The sequence below is a fragment of the Panthera onca genome, chromosome D1 (assembly GCF_046562875.1).
Source record: "Panthera onca isolate mPanOnc1 chromosome D1, mPanOnc1 haplotype 2, whole genome shotgun sequence".
NCBI classification, from domain to species: Eukaryota; Metazoa; Chordata; class Mammalia; order Carnivora; family Felidae; genus Panthera; species Panthera onca.
Genome location: NC_138348.1, coordinates 28,196,041 through 28,221,075, shown reverse-complemented (window position 1 = coordinate 28,221,075; position 25,035 = coordinate 28,196,041). Strand labels below are relative to the sequence as shown.

Below are 25,035 nucleotides of genomic sequence, written 5' to 3'. Positions count from 1 at the left end.
GGAAGACACAGGATCCAAAGCAGGCCCTGGCCTCTGAGCTGTCAGCACAGAGCCCAACATGGGGCTTGAACTCAACGAACCATGGGATCATGACCTGAGCTGAAGTTGGTGCTAAACCACTGAGCTATCCAGGCACCCCTCATTAGTCCACTTTTGATTATTCCTCATTCTATCTCTTAAGAACACCTCACCTCAAACTTAATGCATCCAGAATTGAACTCTTCCAGTTGGATTTGTTCCAAGGAACAACTGTTCCTTATGGGTGGTTCACTATCATTCATGATTCCTCTGACTTTTCCCACAAATCTTTTTTGGCCAAACCTTGTCAGTTCTGTTTGTTTTTAAGAGTTCTCAAATGTCTATCTGTGGCCACTGTTCTGTCTTTACAGCCTTTTACTTGGATTTCTGCAGTAGAATCTTGACTTTCCTGCTTTCAGGCTTTCTCTGTCCTTTTTGTTTGTTTGTTTGCTTGTTTATTTTGAGAGAGAGCATATGCTGGAGAGGGGCAGTAAGAGGGAGAGAGAGAATCCCAAGCAGGCTCTTCACTGACAGTGCCCACACTGGGCTCAATCTCACAAACTGTGAGATCATCACTTGAGCATCCAAGAATTGGACACTTAACTGACTGAGCCATCCACGTGCCCCACAGGCTTCCTCTGTTCTTCACACTGCTTATCAGATCATCTTTCTAACACGGTGATTCTTACTGCTAGTACATGGCAGAATTGCTTTAAGATTTTTCAAAGTGACTTACAGAGTCCTGTCTCAGAACTATTAATAAATAACTTCTGGAAGTGAGAACTGGAAAGGTATATTTTGGAGGAAAAACAACAAGAACAACAACAACTACCAGATGATGCTAATGGGCACCCCTGGTTAAAAACCACTCTTTTAAAATACAAATTTAATTGTTTAACTCTGATTAAAATTCTTTAGAGGCTTTTGATTCCCTTGAAGGTAAAATATGAGATCCTGGGGTGCCTGGGTTCCCAGGGTCACCCTGGGCTCCATGCTGAGTGTGGAGCCTGCTTGGAATTCTCTCCCTCTGCCTCTGTCCCTCACCTGCTCCCTCCCTCTCTCTCTCTCTCTCTCAAAGTAAAAGTAAAAATAAATAAAAAACTTAATTTTCTTTGTTAAACAGATTAAAATTAAGTTTAGGGAAAGAATGTTCAGACCTAAGGTAGAGAGTGGTAACTGAATAATCTTTTGGCTCATTTTAATTTTTAGGAAAATGTCATTTTTTTTAAATTTGGCATTTAAAGTGACAACAGCTGAAGGAAGATGATACTTCCCTTGCAAAATTCTGATCCTTCTTATCTTCCACAATGAGTCTACCCTACTTTGAGTGTGTGGAGAAGGGATAGAAGATTGAAGTTTATGCTAGGCTGGGAATATGAAGATTAAAACAACTGCATCTCTTATCTGTTGGCTCCTTCCTCTTCTCTAGGCCTTAGCTCCTGTAATTTTTCGATTATATATGGGGATAGTATAAATTCTCTGTCTTTATCCGTACCACCCATCCAGACCTGGGGGGCTAGGAGGACAATACCAGGGTAAGTCCGATATTAAATAAATGTATATTTATTCAAAGGAAATCTTTTATTGGTTCAAATATGGGAATTTGTTGACCATGTTTTGAGACATATTTTTTTACCAAGATAATTTTTTTTAATCTGGCTTTTGTTGGGGCTCCTCGCTGGCTCAGTCAGTAGAGCATGTGACTCTTAATCTTGGAATCATGAGTTCGAGCCCCACATTGGGTGTAGAGATTACTAAAAAAACTTAAACACAGATTTAAAAAAATAAGTGATGTCAACAAACCAGTGACTATCAGATTATTGTCAGGGTTAAAATCTTTCAACTTTGGCCAATGAATGCTCATTCATGTTTTTTATTATTAAAGAATTTCAAATTATATTCAAAATGAGTAGCAAAAGAATAAAGTTGGACTCCTACCTTATAGTATGTACAAATATTAATTCAAAATGCACTGTAGACCTAAATGGAAAAATTAAAACTGTAAAACTCTTAGAGGAAACATAGGAATAAATCTTTAGGACCTTGGTTAAGTAATGGTTTCTCAGATATGCCATCAAAAACACAAGTGACAAAAAAATCTATTGAACTGCATCTAATTTTATTTATTTAATTATTTTTAACTTTTTTAATGTTTATTTAATTTTGAGAGAGAGAGCAGAAGCGGGAGAGGGTCAGAGAGAGAGAGGGAGACACAGAATCCAAAGCAGGCTCCGGACTCCGAGCTGTCAGCACAGAACCCAACATATGGCTCAAGCCCAAGAACTGTGAGATCATGACCCCAGCCAAAATTGGATGCTTAACCGACTGAACCACCCAGGTGCTCTTACCTGCATCTAATTTTAAACTTAAATTTTAAGGGGCACCTGGGTGGCTCAGTTGGTTAAGCATCCAACTTAGGCTTAGGTCATGATCTTGCATTTTGTGGGTTTGAGCCCTGCGTCGTCCAGCTTGCTGCTGTCAGTGCAGAGCCTGCTTCATATCTTCTGTCACTCTCTTTCCCCCTCCCCTGCTTGTGCCCTCTCTCCCAAAAATAAATAAAGCATTAAAAAAAAACACAACAAGGTTGAACTGAATTGTTGGATGGTCACCCAGTTGGTGTCCAGAGAGTTGGAGAAGTGGATGTTGGTGTAGGAAAAACAAAACAAAACAAAACAACAAACTCAAACTTTAAAACGTTTGGGCTTCAAGGGCACCTGGCTGACTTAGTCGGTGGAGCATACGACTCTTGATCTTGAAGTTGTAAGTTTGACCCCATGTTAGGTGTGGAGATTACTTTAAAAAATCTAAAAAATAAAATAAAACAAAATAAAAAATAAAAATTAAAAAAAAACAAAAAAACTTTCAGGCTGCAGATTACACCATCAAGAAAGTGAAAAGATAACTTACAGAATGGGAAACAATATTTAAATATCATGTATTTGTCAGGTACTTGTATCCAGAGTGTACAAGGAATTCTTCTTACACCTTGATTTAAAAAACAACAACAACCCAATTTTAAAGTGGGCAAAGGATTGGAATAGACATTTGTTCAAAGAAGAAATACAGATGGTCAGGAAGCATAAAGATGTTCAACATCATTAGGTAAATGCAAATCAAAACCACAATGAGATACTATTTTATACCTACTAGGATAGCTATTATAATAAAAACACAGGCTGTAAGAAGTGTCAGCAAAGATGTTGAGAAATTGTAACCCTTAACCATTGCTGGTGGGAATGTAAAATGGTACCACTATTTTGGTTGGCCATTCTTCAAAATGTTGAACATATTTGAGTTGCAATATGACTCAAAAATTCAACTCCTAGGTATACACCCAAGAGAAGAACATACATCCACACAAAAACTTGTACATGAATGTTCCTAGGAGCATGATTCATAATAGCCAAACAGTGGAAACACCCTAAATGTCCATCAACTGTTAAGTGGCTAAATAAAATGTGTATCTATAAAATGAGATATTATGCAGCCATAAATGAAGTGAAGTACTGATATATAGATGTTGTAACATGGGATGAACCGTGGAAACATTGTGTTAAGTGAAAGAAGCTAGTTGCAAAAGGCCAGGTATAGTATGATTCCATTTTTGTGAAATACTTTGAGTAGGGCAAATCCATAGAGACAAAAGTAGATCAGTGATCGCCTGGGGCTGGGTGCCAGGGGATATGTGGAATGATAATGGGTACAGGTTTATTTTTGAGGCAGTGAAAATATTCTAAAGTTAGATTATGGTTCTGGTTGCACAACTCTGAATATTCTTAAAAAGCACTGATTTGTACACTTTAAAAGGATGACCTTTATGGTATGTGAATTACATATCAATAAAGCTATAATTAAAAAACATCTAGAACAACATAACAAAAATGAGATACTTAGGGATAAATTTAACAAAATACTGGGGTGCCTGAGTGGCTCAGTCGGTTAAGCATCCAGTTCTTGACTTCGGCTCAGGTCACGATCTCCTGGTTCGTTAGTTCAACCCCCATGTTGGGCTCTGCACTGACAGCCCAGAGCCTGCTTGGAATTCTCGCTCCCTCTCTTTCTGCTCCTATCACACTCATGTGCGCGTACTCTTTCTCTCAAAATAAATACACTTAAAAAAGAAACTTGTAAAAAATTTAACAAAATACTTACAAGAATTATGCACTAAACACTACAGAAGACTGCAGAGAGAAATTAAAGACCTAAATAAATAGATATACTCCTGGATTAGAGTCCTCAGTATTTCTAAGGTGGTGGTTTTTCTGAAAGTCATATATAGATTCAGTACAATGTTTTTTGTAGAAGTTGACAAGCTGACTCAAATTTATATGGGAATACCTGGCATACCCAAAATAGTTGTGAAAAAGAACAAAATTGGAAGATTTGTCCAACCTGAATGAATCATTTACCAGGCTGTGTTTTATTGGCCTAAGAACAGACACATTGATGTAACAGAATAGATAAGAATAGAACCACAAATATATGGCTAGTTTTTTTAAAGAAGAGATGCCAAAGCAATTCAATGGGTAAAGAATAATTTTTTTCAATATATAGTACTGGGATAATTGCATATCCAAATTTTTTAAAAAAATGAATCTCAAGCCTTAACCTCACACCATGTACAAAAAATTAACTCCAAATGAATCAGACTTAAATGGAAAAAGTAATACCATAAAACTTCAGAAGGAAACAAACCTTCCTTCAAGAGGAAAAAGGAGAAAATCTTTGAGATAGTGGATTAGGCAAAGATCTCTTAGCAACAATAGCAAAAATACAATTCATAGGGGCATATGGCTGACTCAGTCAGTGGAGCATGTGACTTTTGATCTCAGTGTTGTGAGTTTGAGCCCCATGCTGGGTGTAGAGATTACTTAAAAATAAAATCCTAAAAAAAATCATTTAAAAATGGTTCTCTTCTAACTACATTATTATGAGGATGGATGAAAGCCACAGAGTGGGAGAAATTATTTTCAAAACGTATATCTCACCAAGGATTTGATGATATCAGGCAAAAGATTTGAGTAGATATTTTACCAAAGATTTCTGCATGTTAGATGAGCAAATGATGCTAAACATTGTTAGTAAGGAAATGCAAATTAAAATCACAGTGAGGTACTATTGCACACCAATTAGAATGGCTAAACTTTGTTTTTATATTTAAAAAAATTTTTAAGTTTATTTACTTTTGAGCGAGAGAGAGAACAGGGTAGGGGCAGAGAGAGAGGGAGACAGAGGATCCCAAGCAGGCTCCATGCTGTCAGCACAGAGCCTGACGTGGGACTTGAATTCATGAATCACATGAGCTCATGACCCGAGCTGAAACCAAGAGTCAGACGCCTAACTGACTGAGCCACCCAGGCGCCCCTAGAATGGCTAAAATTTTTAAAAAGAAAAGAAGCAACTTACAAATTGGTAATACTTAGTGCCAGTGAGGATGCAGAGCCATAGACCAGACATACAGTACTAGGGATATGAGAAAAAGGATAGCTACTTTGGAAAACAAGCAGTTTCTCTAAAGTTCAACATTACCTTGTTACCATACCAGCCATCCCCCTCCTATATGTTTAGTCAAGTGAAATGAAAACTTGTGTTCACACAGAAACATACACAGGTGTGTGACAACTTTATTCATAACTGCCGAAAACAGGAAGGAACCCGAAGGTCCTTAAAGTGATAAAGGGATGTAAAACAAGCACTAACCTCTGATGCATCCACATAATGGAATGCTGCTCAGCTATAAAATGTAATGAATTACTGGTATAAATAAAAACATGGATGAATCTCAGAGGCATTAAGCTAACTGAAAGTAGCCAGACACAAAAGGCTACACAACATGTTAAATTACTCTATTCATTTGACATTTTGGGCAAGGGAAAACTATAAGAACAGAGAATAGATCCTAGGGAGATGGTGGGAGGATCTAACCATAGTTGGGCATGGGGGAATCTTTTATAATGCTGGGACTGTGCTCTCCCTTAGTTTTTGCAGTATTTACATATTTTTTCAAACTCACTGACCTGTACACTAGAAAGGGTGAATTTTATTGTATGCAAATTATGCCTTAATTTTTGAAGAAATTTAGAAAATGAACCTTTACCCTTACCTTACAAAATTTATCTCAAAATGATTTGATACACCTAAATATAAAAGCTAATACTTAAAAAAAAAAGCTAACACTTTAAAACTTAAAGAAAATATGGGTGAATATATTAGTGACAGGATACTGAAAGCACTGACTTTATAGAAAAAAATATAATTCAGGTTGATCAAATATTAAAACCTTGTTAGTCAAACTCAGAAGCAGAGAATAGGAATGTGGTTGCCAGAGACTAGAGGAAGGGAGAATTGGGGAGTTGTTCAAAGAATATAGAGTTTCAGTTATTCAAGATGAATAAGCTCTAGAGCTCTGCTGTACAACATAGTTAATACTACTGTATTTCACACTTGGCTAAGTGGGTAGATCTGTTGTTAAGTGCTTTTACCACAAAACTGATGAAAACCTTTTACTGAAAGACACTAGAGGGCACCTGGGTGGCTCTGTTGGTTGAGCATCCAACTTCAACCCGGGTTGTGATCTCAACGGTTCATGAGATCCAGCCCAGCATCAGGCTTACTGCTGTCAGTGCGGAGCCCTCTTCAGATCCTCTGCCCCTGCTCTCTCTGCCCCTCCTCTGCTCATGCACATGCTCGCTCTCTCTCTCTCTCTCTCTCTCTCTCTCAAAAACAAACATTAAAAAAAGAAAGACACTAGAAAGTATAAAGGAGACCATCAGACTGGAAGAAAGCATTCACAATACATATATCTGACAAAAAAGGTAGATCCAGAATATAAGAAAAGTGCTAACAACCTGAATTTTTTTAAAGGCAAAAATTCAGAACGAACTTTACAAGAGGAGCTGAAAGAATAGCCTGTTAGCATATAAAAAGATGCTCGTCATCATTTGTTATTAGGAAATGCAAATTATGCTGTGGTGAGATACCACTATACCTACTAGAATGACTAAAATTAAGAAGACTAAAAATATCATGTGGTGAAAAGGTTGCAAAGTAAAAATGGGCGCCTGGGTGGCTCAGTCGGTTGAGCGTCCGGCTTTGGCTCAGATCATGATCTCACGGTTTGTGACTTCAAACCCCACGTCAGGCTCTGTGCTGACAGCTCAGAGCCTGGAGCCTGCTTCAGATTCTGTGTCTCTCTCTCTCTCTGCTCCTCCCCTGCTCGTGCTCTGTCTCTCTCTCTGTCAAAAATAAACATTAAAAAATTAAAAAAAAAAAGTAAAAATGGAAATTTGATATATTACCTTACATGGTAATGTAAAGTAGTACATACCCCTACATTATGACCCTGTAATTCCACTCCTAGCTATTTAACTTAAGAGAAATGAAAACATATGTCCATGAAAGACGTATACAAATGTTGATAGCAGGGGTATAGTCAATAATATTATAATCATGTTATAGGAGATAGGTGGCAACTACATGTATCATGGTTAGCATTCCATAATGTATATAATTGTTGAATCACTATGCTGTACACCTGACACTAATATAATATGTCAACTGTACCTCAATTTTTAAGTCTGCAGCGATATATTTAAAGTGTAAGGTGTTTACATTTTTGAAAAATATTATTAAAATATAAGTAAATATGTATGTACATGAGAGAAAAAGGGGGGAAGCTGATTTTTATTTTACAGAAGAATACTTTTAAATATTAAAGGAATGATGTAATTAGAAAACTACCATTTCCAATCTCCAAGGTGGTAATTTAATTAAAGATGGATGATGTCTGAAACCTTTGCTTTTGGGAATAAGGTATTTACTAAGTCTTAAGTAACATTTCCCAATTGCATTTCAAAGGAGAAAAAATAACTACCTGGAGAGATCTGACATGTACCTTACCCACTTTAAGATTAGTATCACCAACAATGAGACAAACTGACATTATGTGTATCCTCATATGAGGCAATATGAAGTACAAAATATCGTTTATGCACTTCTCATGAGGTATCCTTTAAAGTCAGAATTTGGGATAGTCTACATTCAGCTGACTTGTTTTCCTCAACAAGTCTATGTCATGAAATCAAGACAAAAGGGATCTGGGATTAGAGGCAGGGTAGAGGCATTGTTCTAAATTTAAAGAGAAATAGTCAAGTGTAATTCTCCTTTTTTTAAAAAAAAGTTTATTTTGAGAGAGAGTGTGCACATACATGTGAGTGTGAGCAGGTGAGGGGGAGAGAGAGAGGGAGAGGAAGAATCCCAAGCAGGTTCCGTGCTGTTAGCACAGAGCCTGACATGGGGCTTAACCTTATGAACCATGAGATCATGACCTGAGCCGAAATCAAGAGTCAGAGGCTTAACCCACTAAGCTGCCCAGACACCCCAGCAAGTGTAATTCTTGAGGTTTTCATTGGATCCTACATAGAAAAGCTTTAAAATCCCAAACATTTAGGCAACAATTGGGAAATTAGAATATGACCTCTGTATTACATACTGTTATTGACTCAAATTGTTAAGTTTTTTCAAGTCTAATAATGATAATTATAATAATAATTAGCTGTATAGGAGAATGACCAATTCTTAGGAGATACAGCTGAAGTATTTAAAGATGTAGTGTCCTTATGCAAGTTATTTTCAAGTGGTTTAGTAAAAAAAGAAAGGTTTAGTAAAGAAAAGTGTATATATGTAAAGAAAAGTGTGTGTGTATATGTGTGTGTGTGTGTGTGTGTGTGTGTGTGTGTGTGTGTGTAGAGAAAAATAAAACAAAGGTAACACAATGTTCATGATTATTGAGTCTTAAGCAACAGGTGTATAATATTTTTATTGGACTTTCCATTCTTTTCTGGGTTTAAAATATTCAAAATAAATGTCAAGGGGATAAAAAATATCTTGTTCTGAATTACTCTCAATATGTACAAGCTTGAAATTGTCTAGGTGAGTTATTTAATTATCAGTTTATTTGAATTATCTGATACTCCATAGAATGGTAGAATTAGAGGGACCTTAGATCATCTTCTCTAATTCTGTATTCATACAGATGAAGAATTCAGTCTGACATTAAGTCTTTTATTCAAATGATACTGTAAGCAGGTGGTAGAGGTTGTATAATGAATTCAGCTGCCCTGATTTCCAGGCTATTGCTCTTCCCACTGTACCATGTTATTTCTCTCCCAGTAAAAGGAAGTAAAGTTAAATTAAGGAATATACTGTGTATCATTTTTCTTCCTAGTATATCTTCAATATATTTCCCCATTTTGACAGTATTGTCAGACCGTATTTGATCTATTAATCAAATCTATTGAATTTAGTCAGAGACTTTTGCTACTTTTGATAATTGCTCTCCTAGAAATTTTTTGATCATATGGTTTGAGCTGTGTTTTTGGTCACTTATTTTTATTATCCTCTAGTTTAAGCTATGAAGAAGGACATCCCTCACACTCTGAAACAGATCTCCTTCAGAGACAGACTTTTGCAGCCTCCCATCAGCTTCCTGGATATGCTGCCACACCTCAGCCAACTGGTAAAAATGCTCTTGTAAAATTAATCTGGCTACGTTTAGTGAATAAGAAGAAAAATCAGTTTTCATATTTTGGGTTATGAATGTGGGCAGAAGAAAATAATGGAGCTGTGGGAAAAGTGAAAATGAAATTAAAAGCTTTGTCTTTTACTGATAGGGAATATCTGTATAATTAATTGGGAGATCTTCCCAATCCTTGTAGATTTTTTTTTAACTTTTTTCTACCTTTTTTTTTTTTTTTTTTTGAGAGACAAAGCACAAGCAGGGGAGGGGCAGAAAGAGGGGAAGACACAGGATCTGAAACAGGCCCCAGGTTCCGAGATGTCAGCACAGAGCCCAATGCAGGGCTATAACTCATGAGCTGTGAGATCATAACCTGAGCTTCTGAAGTTAGATGCTTAACCAACTGAGCCATCCAGGCACGCTGATTTTTGTAGATTTTATATTGTAACCATGCTTCATCAAATTCATGTGTGTTTGCTATTTCAAAATAAAACAGTTTAGGGTTGTAGAGGTTTTGGCCTTAAATTTCAGGGATTCTTTTTTATTTATTTATTTTAAAACATTTGAGACAGTGCAAGAGTGCATGAGTGGGGGGAGGGGCAGAGAGAGAGGAGAGAGAGAATCCCAAACAGGCTTTGTGCTGTCAGCATGGAACCCTATGCCAGGCTCAGTCTCACGAGCAAGGTCAAGACCTGAGCCAAAATCAAAGAGTCAGACGCTTAACCGACTGAGCCACCAAAGCACCCCCCTGTTTTTATTTTAAAAAGGACTCTCTGGGGGCACCTGGGTGGCTCAGTCAGTTGAGCATTCAACTCTTGATTTCAGCTCAGGTCATGGTCCCAGAATCATGGGATCAAGCCCTGCGTCAGGTTCCAAGGGCTCCATACTGAGCATGGAGCCTGCTTGGGATTCTCTCTTTCCTCCTGCCCCTGCTCCCAGGTACACTCTCTCTGTCTCTCAAAAAAAATAGGTAAGTTAATTAAATATGAACAGAAATATACTTTTGTATTATTAAATATTTTACTTTGTGACATATTTTATCTTCAAACATAGGTCTTTCTGGAATATTTGATACTAGTGTGAACAGTGCCAGCACTAACACTAAAGAATCTTCAGTGATGAATTTTCTCTCTGCTGTTGAATCCCGAACTGCTCAGGCTGCTTCTTCAGGAACTACTCTTTTACCACAATTCAGGGCTCCATCCTGGCAGACAGGTGATTTTTTGTTTTCACAATTTTTTTTTTAAGTTTATTTATTTATTTTCAGAGAAAGCATGAGTGGGGGAGGAGCAGAGAGAGACTCCCAAGGAACCATGAGATCATGGCCCAAGCCAGGATCAAGAGTCAGATGCTTAACCAGCTGAGGCATCCGGGCACTCTTGTTTTCAGAACTTATAAGTGCAGAAAAAATACTGATGAAAATTTTTATGGCCTTGTCATTATATAGTGTAGCTGAGAGTAATTACTGGTTTTCCGGTGAAATTTAAAACCTGGAATTTTTCACAATTTTAAGTTGGACAAAACTCAGATTTGTCACTTTGGTGAAAACTTAACAGATTGAAGAAGATAGATAATTATTGAAGATAAACCCTAGGTATAAAGTTCCTATCTGGCAGTTTATGTAGCTACTTGTCTACTTAATAAAAGCAAAAATTAAATTTTCTTTTATTTTTCCATTTCAGCTTTATTGAAGTATAATTGATACATAAAATTATAATATGTTTAAAGTGTACGTTGTGATTCACCATACATTGTGAAAGAATTACCCCGCAGTTGATTAATTAACACATCTATCACCTCACATATTTATCTTTTTTGGTTTTTGGTGAACGATTAAATTCATTTATCTTAGTGACTTCAGGTTGAGTAGATGATACAGTAAAAAACAATCTTGAGACTGATTTCATCATTAGAGTTTAATGTAAAGTTATCCAGAATTGAACAGATTAAATCACTATTTATTTAAAGTTCTGAATTACTCTCAAAATGTACAAGCTTGAAATTTTCTAGGTAAGTTATTTAAATCAGTTTATTTGAATTATCTGATATTCCATAGAATTAGAGGGGCCTTAGATTATCTTGTCTAGTCCTTTATTCATACAGATGAGGAATTTAGTCTGACATTAATTAAACTGTAGTGGACATTACAAGCTGATATTATATTTTCCCTGTTTATATATACATTCCATTTTTCACTTATTTCTCCCCCAAAATTATGTGTATGTTTTTACTTTTCTCAGGGTGACAGGAAAGTTAGGTGTTTTTTTTTTTTTAAGGCTTTGTTTTAAATAATAAGACATGTCATCTTATTATTTGAGGAGATGTTTTATTTTTTAAATGTTTATATTTTTTTGAGGGAGAGTGTGAGCGGGGGAGAGAGGGGGACAGAGGATCCCAAGCAGGCTCTGGGCTGATAGCAGCGAACCTGATGCAGGGCTGGAACTGAGGAACCTGTCATGACCCGAGCCAAAGTCAGATACTCAACCAACTGAGCCACCCAGGTGCCCCAAAGAGATATTTTTAAATAATAGCTATAGGAAATAATACTTTACTATTCTGATATAATTCCATTAATAGAGCTCCTCAATTTAGCAGTTTTTTTTCTGCTTCCAAGGAGATAATTAATGTTTTAATGTGAAATAAAGGAGAATATTAAGAAACAAAGTAGCTTCTTCCTTTTTTGCTCCCTGGAATAACTGTACATTACACATAATCAGTTAGGCTTTCTATTCCAATTTCTATGATTATATTATTTTAAACACAAATACTAAATGTTTATTCTTTTAAGTATAACTAGATTACTTTTCTGTCTTTGTAGTAGCAATATTTTTTGACATTTAATGGGAAGAAGTGAGAGAAAAAGGTTTTTGAAAGGGCCAGAGAATCTTTTTTCCCCCTATTTTTCTAAAATAAACAACAAAATTTTAATGGAAGCTCACAAAAAACATGGAAACAACAAAAAAGTTACATGAAATGGAAAGTGATACTTCCTAACTACATTCCCACTTTTGTAGAGAAGAGTTAACAGTTCTTTGATATCTTTGTATATCAAAACATCTATATTCATGTACTCAGGGTTTGTAGCAATAGTATTAATAGGATATGCCATAATTATTTGATCATTCCATGTTGGTATACATACGGGTTGTTTCTACTTCTTACAGACAATAACTATAAGAAAGTATCTTGTATAGATATCATTGTGTCCATGTATTGCTATATGATAAATTTCTAGAAGTAGAATTTTTAGATCATAAGAGTATATGTTTTCACTTTACTATATGTGGCTAGAATGGTTTCTTGAAATGTTAATAATCTTATTGATAATACTTTATTAATTTCTGATCAGCCTTGTATAATAAGCACACATCTATTGTCATTGGAAGTTGTTCATAGAAAACCAAAATTTGGAATCCAATGATAAAGGAAATTGCAGGGTTAACCTCACTGTTTATTTTTAGATTTATTTATCATGTTAAATGTAGAGAGTTTAGTTTTCATTTTAATGTTATGAACATTTTAGTTTGTTGCTATTGCATTGAGATTTCAGGATAAATTAATCACTAGAGATTGTGTACATTTTTACTGGTTTCTTAATTTTCAGATGGCATTATCTAACTATAAACTCATTTCTATAACAATTATAGATACAAATTGCTAATACCTTTGTAACTTTGTTTTTGCTTTTAAGAAAGCTAGCTGTCTTGAAATGTAATTTTTTAAATTTACATGTAGAACTAGCTTATCAGGCTTTTCAGTCTTACAGAGATTTTTTCCCCCGCCCCTTCACCCTTACAGAGATTATAATGGGTTATGGGTACGTAAGTCTCTACTGTAAAAACGTGTGTGTGTGTGTGTGTGTGTGTGTGCTGTGATTGCTTAAAGTTCTTTATGTTTTCTCTTCACAGGTATGCATTCCTCAGCAGCAACTGAGCTGTTTGTTACTGGACCTTTGCCAACCACTGGAACACTTCCACCCTCTGCCCTCTCTGCTTATCAGCATCCCACCACCTTCAGCAATAGAAACTTTGCTACCACCTCACCTTTGGTGCTTCAGGATTCGTCTTTTAACACTACATCAAATGGAATTTTAAATCCTCATGACCCTCTGCTACAAATCAAGACTTCCCAGGGAACTGTTCCAACTGCTTTGGCATTTGAGCGCCTGGGCAGTTCTGCGTTAAGTAACAGCATACCACCTCAGTCTTCAACGTATCGCTCAGCGCAAGAGTCTGCACCCCATCTTTTACAACCTCAATTTAGTTTGTTGCCTTCAGCACTTGGGGGAGCCCAGCAAACTCCTCAAGCCTACAGTTCAACTCTCTTTACTAGTTCTACTGCTTCCATTGAAAGAGCTCTTCTTCGAGAATGTAGTGTTATTAAACACCATCAGCGGCCTTCAGGTACCCAGTCTATTCAGGCACAACTGACTGGTTCACAGCATTCCTTACATAGCTATCTGTCAAATGCAAGTGTGGTTAATTTTCAGGAAACAAGTAGGCAGTCATCTTTATCCTGTAGCCCAGTTGGAGATTCTACTCAGGTGAGCAATGGAGGATTACAACAGAAGACCTCCCAGGTGTCAGTGGAACTTGCTCAGTCTTACTCATCTACAATTCCATCATCAGGGTTTCCTCCATCTGCTACAAAAGTAAAAAGCTGTTCTACAAAACAACCACTAGCATCAACTAAGACCCCCAAACCTCAAAGTGTAATTCCTCCTGTGCAAACATTAAGCTATTCCAAACCTTTACATAACCAGAGTTCTGTAATATCGGGCCAAGCACAAATTTATTCTACAGCGCAGCTACCAAGCCTTTTATCAGTTAGTCAGTCCCAAAATTATGGTTTAGTACAGCCACATAATGTGCCATCTATTGTTCATTCACAGGTTTATAGGTCCAACAAAGTTGAGAAGTTGCCATCCTTATATAAAACATTGACTTTTTCTGGATCATCTCAGACTATAACTTCTGAAAATCAGACACTTAATTATTCTTCTAATCAACAAGAAGTATTATCTTCAGTTACAAATGAGAATTACCCTGCCCAAACAAGAGATCTGTCTTCAGTTAGTCAGTCTCAAAGTTATTCATCTAGTCATTCTCAGGGTTTACCACCAGTTAGCCAGACACAGGTTAGTTATTCATCTCAGTCACAGGTGTTATCAGTTGTTAGTCCTTCAGAAAGCTATGCTTCAGGGCAGTCTCTAACATTAACAGCCCCTTCTCTTTCTTACTCTTCTGCCACTCGGGCTCAGAATTTGCCAGATTCTAGCCCAACCCAGAATTATATTTCCATGCATTCTTCCCAGAATGCTCAGACTCAAGGGTCATCATCTCCCCAGTCCCAAAAGTTTTTGCCTGCTGCGCAGTCATCATCTTTTGCATCCTCTACTCACTGTCAGACATTACAGAATAACATACCTTCCCCTGATCCAAAGTCTTATGCTGAAAGAAAACTTGATTCAACTGTGTATACATCTTCAAAGCAAGAAGAGGATTTTCCAATGCAAGAGTTGCAGGTATTGCAGCCACAAGTGTCTCTTGAGTCATCAACCCAAAGGCTGTCAGATGGAGAAATTAATGTTCAAGAATCGGCTTATAAGGTGTCAAAGGCAGATGACAGGTATTCTCAGAGTGTAATTAGAAGTAATTCTCGTCTTGAAGATCAGGTTGTTGGGATTGCTCTACAAGGGTCAAAAAAAGAAGAAAGCATGGTTGGTTCAGTGACACAGCTTACCCAACAAATTGGCCAAGTCAGTGCAGCAACCCTTGATATTAAGAAGGCAACTAATTTAATGCAAACTCCACAAATAAGGTTGAATACTAAAGACCTCAACCCGCAGCATTCTCTTATACATAAGGTACATGAAGCCAAGGTCCAGGAGCAACATGATCAAATAATTAATGCCTCATCTCAGATTCAAATTCCAAATCATGCTTTAGGGCATGGCCATCAGGCATCTCTTCCTAACACACAGGTCCTTTTAGATTCTGCCTGTGATTTACAAATTCTTCAGCAGTCAATACTGCAGGCAGGTTTAGGACAAGTAAAGGCATCTTTACAAGTACAGCGTGTTCAAAGTCCTCAACAAATAGTACATCCTTTCCTTCAAATGGATGGTCATATTATTCAGAGCAATGGTGATCATTCTCAGCAGCAGCTCCATCCTCAAACTTCTGAAATTATGAAAATGGACCTCTCTGAGTCTTCAAAACCATTACAACAACATCTAACAGCTAAGGGCCATTTTAGTGAAACAAGTCAACATGATTCAAAGAATCATTTTGTTTCTCTTGGATCAATGTGTTTCCCAGAGGCAATGCTTCTCAGTGATGAGAGAAATATTTTATCAAATGTAGATGATATCTTAGCAGCTACAGCAGCAGCTTGTGGGGTTACTCCTTCTGATTTTTCCAAGTCAACTTCAAATGAAACCATTCCGGCAGTTGAAGATGGTGATTCTAAATCTCATTTTCAGCAGTCATTAGATGTTGGGCATGTGACTTCAGATTTTAACTCTGTGACAGCCGCAGTAGGAAAGCCACAGAATATAAATGATATTTCCTTAAATGGAAATCAAGTTGCTGTAAACCTGTCACCAGTACCAACCCTCCAGTCAAAAATGACTCTTGATCAACAGCATATTGAAACTGGTCAAAATAAAGCATCTAAAGTAATTTCACCTGTGGTTGGACCAAGTCATGATGTCCAGGAGCAAAGTTCTGGCTCATTCAAGAAACAGTCTGCTACCAATCATGAATCTGAAGAAGATAGCGAAGTTCCTATGGATAGTACATTAAATAATAACAGAAGCCAAGAGTTTGTTTCTAGTAGAAGTATAAGTGGAGAAAGTGCTACATCAGAGAGTGAGCTCACCGCTGATGACAGCAGTGTGTCAGTGAACCCAGCTAGAAGTACACTTGCACTGTTGGCCATGGCCCAACCTGGGGAGGCCATCGGTGTCAAGATTGAAGAAGAAAATCAAGAATTAATGCATTTTAACCTTCAGAAGAAAAAAACTGGAAAGGGGCAAACAAAAGAGGAAGACAACAGTAATCAGAAACAGCTGAAAAGACCTGCCCAGGGCAAACGCCAGAATCCAAGGGGAACAGATGTGTATCTGCCATATACTCCTCCTTCCTCAGAGAGCTGCCATGATGGTTATCAGCATCAAGAAAAAATGAGACAGAAGATCAAAGAAGTAGAGGAAAAACAGCCAGAAGTCAAAACAGGATTTATTGCCTCTTTCTTAGATTTTCTGAAATCTGGGCCCAAGCAGCAGTTTTCCACTCTTGCTGTACGAATGCCTAACAGGACTAGACGACCAGGGACCCAGACTGTTCGTACATTTTGTCCCCCACCACTTCCAAAGACTTCTTCGACAACACCCACACCTTCCGTGTCTGAAATTGGGGGTAACAGTCCATCAGAAAAAGTTGATAATGAACTTAAAAACTTGGAACATTTATCTTCATTTTCTTCTGATGAAGAAGATCCTGGAGTATGTGGTCATGATATTTATAAAAGCGCCTCTACTACCTTAACTACTTTGGATGCTACTTCTGATAAAAAGAAGAAAGCAGGTAAAGTTTTAAATTTTGGATTCATAATAATGGCTTTCCACTCTTATTTTTATGGTGACAGAATGGGTTTTAAGCTTTCTTGAAGCAGGTCTGCAAATAAATTTTCAGGACAAAATGCATAGGTAGGTATTTTAGGTACTTTTTTTTTTTTTTAATGTTTCTTCCCTGTAGGAAAGTTTTGGGGTTTAGGTTGAGAACTTCTGTGTTTTCTTGACTTTTTACCACATGATACATAATTTACATAGTGTGTATCCAGGGTTCTCTAATCTGAGACATCTTGAGGTGGGTTATGGACATGAGGCATTTGTACTGGGGGCCCTGTTGTAGTAGTAACTAGCATATTTTCTTGGTATGTCAATTTTACATGAAGACTAACATTTTGCTGTTAAATATTATTATACTATGTGTAGCATGCACATTAAGGTAAAATTAAAAATTTTTTGTGTTGGCTTCAGACTATACCCAAATCTTTGGGTGTGCTTTCACTTTACTCTGTAGTTAAATGAACATTTGGAGGAACTGATTTAAGAAGCTCTGCCTCATGTGAACTATTTTAAGGAAGATGCTAAGGAAAAATCTTTATAACAATATAGTAGCCACCACCTCTGTGCTAGGAACTAGTAGCAGTGTTGTGAGATCTGCATTGTTCTCTCCAATATCAGATGGTATAACCAAGAGTGAATGAATTGTGCAGGTCCATACAACTAGTAAGCGACAGAGCTGGAGTCTGTACTCAGGTTTGTCTGATTGTAGAGCCTCTATTCCTGGCTAGCTCTTTTGTATAAAGTGGTGCTTTGAAAGTTAAACCCTGTTTTGCGATGTACCTTATTAGTTTCTCTCTGGACTTGAGACTACCTTTAACTGCTGAAGTGATCTGAAACAACCTGTATTCCAAATAATCTGTTAGCATAAACATCTGCTAATTCATTTCTAAAGAATTCACATTTTGTTATACAGGGAAATCAGTATAATGGAATGTCAATGTTAGAGCCAAAGACATTATGTACGTGGATAATCCTAGTAAGATTTTACACTCCTTTTCCCCCAATTCAGGTTGCTTTGCAATTGTTATTATATTCCCTCTTCCATTTGTAGAACAATGCTTTTATAATTTTTGTTCTAAAATAGGAATCTAGGGACACCTGGGTAGCTCAGTTGCTTAGGCTTCCGGCTCTTCATTTCAGCTCAGCTCATGATCCCAAGGTTGTGGGATAGAACCCTGAGTCGGTGCAGAGCCTGCTTGGGATTTTCTTTCTCCCTCTCTCTCAGCCCCATCCCTGCTCGTTCACACTCTCTCTCTCTCTCTCTCTTTCCCCCCGCCCTCTCTCTCTCAAAATAAATAAAAAAAAAAAATGAAAGGTCCAGCACTGAGAGGGCCCTTTCATTTAAAAAAGAGAAGTAAAAATAAAATATGAATCAAATACGAAAAATGAATATAAATCAAATCTGAAAATGTGAGCCCTGCGCCCAGCATGAGGCTTGAACTCACAACCCTGAGATCCAGAGTAGCATGCTCTATGGACTGAGCCATTCAGGTACCCAAAGTCTGACCCTTCTGATTTATTTTTACAGGAGGTGAGGTATGGGTTGAAGTTAATTTTTTTAAATATGCAAGTCCAGCTTTTCCAGCACCATTTGTTGAAAAGAGTCCTTTCTTCTTCTGTTGCCTTTGCATTTTTTATAAAAAATCAGTTGATCATATTTGTATGAATCTATTTCTGGACTGTCAATTCTGTTACATTGATCTGTGTGTTTATGCTTTTGAAAATAACACAGTCTTAATTGCTGTAGCTTTATAGTAAACCTTGAAAAAGAGCAGTTGCGAATTCAAATTTGTTCTTTTTCAAAATTGTTTTGCCTTTTCTAGTTCCTTTCCTTTTCCATATAAAATTGCAAATCAGCTGTATCTACCAAAAAAAATTCTCACTGGAATTTTGATTTTGATTTCTTTGAATCTGTAGCACTTTGAGGAAAACTGAACTATTAACAGTGTACTGAGTGTTAACAATTCATGAACACATTTGATTTTTCACTAGTCTTTTATAGTTTTGGGCATATAGATCCTGCACATGATCTATATTTAGGGATGTAGAGCCTAAATATTTTTGGTGCTATTTATTGTAAATGATGCTTTTTAAAAATTTCTAATTTTAGTTATTTATTGGTAGATTATAAAAATTGTCATATATATGTATATTATATACATAATATATATATTATATATAATATATAATATATATATTATGTATATAATATACATATATATATATATATATTGCTGATCTTAAATCCTACAAATCTGCACAACTTATTCTAGGGGTTTGTTGTGTTGTTTTTTTTTTTTTTTTATTCTGTAGGATTTTTTATGTAGAAAATTGTCATCTGCAAATAAGGATGGTTTCATTTTTCTTTTCCAGTCTTAATGCCTTCTTCATTCCTGTCCTAATGTATAGGAATAAACATTCCTATACAATGTTTAATGAGAGAGTTGAGTGTAGACATTCTGAATATGTTCTTGATCTTTGAAGGAAAAAAAATCAACCTTTTGCCATTAAGTACGATGTTCACTATAGGTTTTTTGTAGATGTCTTATCACATTAAAGAAATTCTTTACATTGCCTAGTTTGGTAATGTAAAGTTTTTATAATGAATGGAAGTTGAATTTTGTCAAATGATTTTTCTTCATCTGTTGAAATGATCATGTAGTTTTCTTATTAAGTCTTTAAATATGGTGAATAACATTGACTGATTTTCAAATATATTCATGGCCTTGCATTCCCAAGATAAACCTCAGCAATTGTGATATATTATCTTTTTTATACATCAGTGGATTCAATTTTCTAATTTTTTTACATCCATGTTTGCAGTGGATATTGGTCTGTAGTTTTCCTTTTGTAATTCCTTTGTTTGGTTTTGGTATCTGGTTGTTGCTGACCTCATAAATGACTTGGTGATTCTTCCCTTCTCTGTTTTCTGCAAGAGGTTGGGTAGTACTATCTCTTCCACAAATGTTTGAATTTGTTAATGAAACCGTTTGAACCTGGAGTTTTCTTTGTCAGAAACTTTTTTGCTATGAGTTCAGTTTCTTTGATACAGAGCTGTTCACCTTGCCTGTTTCTTCTTGACTGTGCTTTGGTAGTTTGTATCTTTGAAGGAATCATTCCGTTTTAATTGAGATGTCAAATTTATCAGCATAGAGTCGTTGGTAGTATTTCCTCATGTTAGTAATTTGTGTCTTCTCTCTTTTTGTCATGGTCTGAATAGAAGTTTATTAATTTTATTGATTCTTTTTCTCCTTTGTTGGCAGTTTCACTGATTTTTGCTCTTCTCGTCATTTCCTTTTTCCTGCTTGATTTAGGTTTATTATACCCTATTTTTCTAGTTTCTTTTGGTAGAAGCCTAAATTGTTAAGACCCCTCTTCTTTTCTGCTATATGCATTTAATGTTACAGACCTCTCTCTAAGCCCTGCTTTAGCTATGTCCCACAGACTTTAATTATTTATTTTTTATTTATATATTATTTTTTCAGTTCTTTCTCTCTCAAAAAATAAACATTAAAAAATTTATAAAAACAATATTTCAACTTTAGTATTTCATTTTTAAATTTATCTCTGCTTTCTCTGTATCTTTTTGTACTATGCTTCTAGTGTTTGACCTAGTGATTACCATCCACATAGAATTAATATTTTTATGATTCTGGCACACCTGGATGGCTCAGTTGGTCGAGTATCAGACTCTTGATTTCAGCTCAGGTCATGGTCTCATAGTTGGTGGGTTCAAGCCCCACGTTGGGCCTTGCCCTAACAGCGCAGAGCCTGCTTGGGATTCTCTCTCCTCTCTGCCCCTCCCCAACTTGCACTCTCTCTTTCTCAAAATAAATAAATAAACATTTTAAAACAATATTTTTATGATTTCAAGTAAAATGTCAAAGTCTAACGACCATACAGGTCCCTTTACCCTTGCCCTTATGTTATACATATTTGGCATATATATTACATCTATCTACATATATTGAAAACTCTAATAGGGGTTTGCTTTCAATAGTCAAATACGTTTTAAATAACTTAAGAGGAGGAAGAGAGCCTATTATATTTACTCACATATTTATAATTTCTGTTGCGGTTCCTTTATTCCTGATGTTCCAAGTTACCCTCTGGTATCATTTGCTTCCCATTAGCCCAAAGATTACTTTTTCTTTTTCTTTGGTTTTCAGCAATGTGATTGTTTATCTGGGTAGGGTTTATCCTGTTTGGAGTTCACTGAGCTTCTTAAATCTGCAAAACGTATGTCTTTTACCAAATTTGAGAGTTTGGGGACATTACTTTTTCTGTACCAATCTTTTTCTCCTTACAGGACTCCAGTGACACTTCAGTGACACAAATGTAAAACCTTTTGATATTGTTCCTGACATTCTGTTCATTTTTTTCAATCTTCTTTTCCTCTCTGTTCTAAACATTGTATAATTTCTATTGGCCTATCTTACAGTTCATTGATTTTTCAGCCTTCTCAATTCTGTTACCGATCCCATCCAGTGAATTTTTTATTTCAGATATTTTTTAAATTATAAAATTTGTTTTGGGTTCTTTTTTCTAGTTTCTGTTTCTCTGCTGAGAATTTACATATTTCCATTCATTTTAATGTAATTATTTTTTTTTTTTTTAGTGTTTTTTTATTTTGGGAGAGAGAGAAAGAGTGAGTGAGAGAGGAGCAGAAAGAGAGGGAGAGAGAGAATCCCAAGCAGGCACCATGCATGCTCAGTGTGGAGCCCAAATGGGGCTCAATCTCATGACCTTGGGATCAATCATGACCTGAGCTGAAGTTAAAAGTTGGACACTCAACCAACTGAGCAAGCCACTCAGGCACCCCTTAAAAAAATATTGTTTCATTTCTTTTTTTTTTTTTTTAACATTTATTTATTTTTGAGAGAAAGAGACAGAGTGTGAGTGGGAGAGGGGGCAGAGAGAGAGAGAGAGAGGGAGGGAGACACAGAATTAGAAGCAGGCTCCAGGCTCTGAGCTGTCCAGCACAGAGTTCAAGCAGGGCTCAAACTCACGAGTGGTGAGATCATGACCTGAGCTGAAGTCAGACACCCAACCGACTGAGGTGCCCCTTTTATTTGATTTCTTAATGTTGAACCTTTTTAAGAAAATTCTACCATAAACTCTGCTTGGTCATGCTGAATTATTTTAATCCATTGCAAGATTTAAGTTGCTAGTGTTTTATTTAGGATTTTTACACTTAGATTCATAAGTGAGATTAACGCTTATAGTGTTTTTTTTAAGTTTTTTTTTTTAATATTTATTTTATTTTTGAGAGAGAGAGAGACAGAGCATGAGCAGGGGAGAGGCAGAAAGAGGGAGACACAGAACTCCAAGCAGGTTCCAGGCTCTGCGATGTCAGCATAGAGCCCAACGAGGGCCTCAAACTGTGACATGAAACTCACAAACTGTGAGATCATAACCTGAGCTGAAGTTGGATGCTTAATTGACTAAGCCACCCAGGCGCCCCTATGCTTATAGTGTTTTTTGCCTTAATCTTTTTATTGCTATATTTTTGGTTTTGTGTTTTCGTTTTTTGTCTTAATATTCACTTTTGTAGTCAGGAATATGCTGGTCTTATACATTGAATTGGGAGAGTTTGTTTTTTTTTTTAATTTTTTTAACGTTTATTTATTTTTGAGACAGAGAGAGAGCATGAACAGGGGAGGGTCAGAGAAAGAGGGAGACACAGAATCTGAAACAGGCTCCAGGCCCTGAGCTATCAGCACAGAGCCCAACGTGGGGCTCGAACCCACAGATTGTGAGATCATGACCTGAGCCGAAGTCGGACGCTCAACCGACTGAGCCACCCAGGCGCTCCGAATTGGGAGAGTTTTTATATTTGTCTAAGCTTTGAAAAAATTTACCTACCACATATAATAGGGGTTTGGTAGAACTTTCTTAGAATATATCTGGGACTTTCCAGTTTTTTTCCTGAGGTAGTTTAATCTATCAAGATCAATTTTTTTAAAGGTATGGTATTTTCTAGTAAAATCATCCCTTTCATTTAGATTTTTTTAATCTGTTATGAAGTTGCACATAGCATTTAATCCCCTCTGTTTCTATACATATGTTCTCTTTCTTGCTCCAAATGTGTTTGAATCTTTTTCCTTACCATTCTGTGAAGTTTACCTATTTAATAGTTCTTTTCAATGAACCAGTGTACTTTTTATTTATTCCTGCTTTCATTTTCTTACTCACTTTTTCTTTACTCAGTTCTATTTCTCTATCTTCCCTGGGTTCAATTTAATATTCTCTCTCTGGCTTCTTGAGTTTAATAGTTTATTTTTATATGTATATCCTTGCTTTTTAATGAATGGCATTAAAGTGTAAGGTTTCTTCATTGCAACACACTCCGGCTCTATCTATGCCTTTGGTTTCAATTTGTAATGCTCTCACTCCTTTCTAAATGCTTTGTCATTTCAGTTTTAATTTCCTTTTTAACCTAAGAGTTATTAAGAATTGTGTGTTTTTGCCTATTTCCTAATAGGTTTCTATTTTTGTTGTTGGTACTCATTTATTACTAATTTATGGCCCTACTGTATTTTGGTCAAAGGAGTGCTTCAATAATGCCTGCTTTTGGATATTTATGAAAAGTTTGCTAGTGGCTTGGTAAATGATCATTTTTTATAAATAATTCATGAATACTATGTGCTATAGATTATATTTGGTAATGCCGTTCAAATCCTTTATATCTCTTTTTTTTGTTTAATGTAATACATGACATTAGGTTATATAAGAAAATTTATGTTTGTTGGACCTAAATGACAGGTCTAGAATTTGCCTTGAACTATCCCAGCAAATATAAAATGGGTGATGGAAATATGAAAGAAGTATACCAAAATGTTCGTAGTAGTTACTATAACTGGGTTATGGTATTTGAGGGTTTGTATTTTCTACTTTTATGTATGTTTGAAATTCTGAATAATAAACAGTTTTTTAAATCCTTCCTATCCTTATTTGTTTTTAGATTGCTTGATCTGTTGATTCCTGAAAAAGGTGTGTTAAAGTTTCCAACTATGTTTGATTGTTTCTCTAATACTGTTTACTTGATATGTTTCAAACCCATGTGATCGGGTACATAAAATTGTACTAAGTTAAATTTCCTTTTCATAAAATCTTTTTCTCTTTTAATTTCTCATTTCTGTTTTTAATATTGCCATACTAATTTTATTGTTACTGTTTTGGTATATTTTCCCATATCTGTTTTCTTTCAAAATATTTTCTCTTGTGAAATATAACTCACATATGGAAATAAATATAAGACATGTAAGATAACACACATACAATTTCTATAAATTTGAAAATGCAGACATTACTTAAGCCATATTCCCTGACTATAATGCAATAATTTTATAAATAATAGTTGAAAGGAAAAAAAGAAAAGGACAAAGAAATAAAAAGTTTATTTTTAAAACTTCTAAATAACTTCTCCTAAATAACTCATGGCTTTCAAAAGAAACCAAAACTGAAATGATTAACTACTTAGAAAGGACAGTGGAGCATTACATTTCAAAACCAATGAGATGTGCCAAAAGTGTGGAGCAAAGAATAAAATTTAATGGTGTTAAATGCTACTCATTAGAGAACAAGAAAGTACAAAATTTGAATATTATATTAATTTTTTTAATGATTAGTATTTTGAGAGAGAGACAGAGACAGAGTGCAAGTTGGGGAGGGGCAGAGAGAGAGGGAGACACAGAATCTGAAGCAGGCTTCAGGCTCCAATCTGTCAGCACAGGACCTGATGCAGGGCTCGAACCCACAAACTGTGAGATCATGACCTGAGCCAAAGTCAGACGCTCAACCAGGTGCCCCCAAATTGAATATTATACATTAAACTCAACTCATAACCTCTAGAACTAACCACTAT

The 25,035-nt window shown here is 36.1% G+C and overlaps 1 protein-coding gene across 4 annotated transcripts in view; it reads left to right on the top strand.

Annotated features, from left to right (window-relative positions):
• The window catches only part of QSER1 (glutamine and serine rich 1), an 81,522-nt gene that overhangs the window by 26,236 nt on the left and 30,251 nt on the right, over positions 1 to 25,035 (top strand). For all 4 annotated transcript variants that reach the window (XM_060606297.3, XM_078433355.2, XM_060606301.3 and 1 more), the window contains 3 exons: positions 9,423 to 9,535; positions 10,589 to 10,750; positions 13,444 to 17,124. In XM_060606297.3, the coding sequence (XP_060462280.1) occupies positions 9,423 to 9,535; positions 10,589 to 10,750; positions 13,444 to 17,124 (3,956 nt within the window). The remainder of the gene's footprint in view (positions 1 to 9,422; positions 9,536 to 10,588; positions 10,751 to 13,443; positions 17,125 to 25,035) is intronic.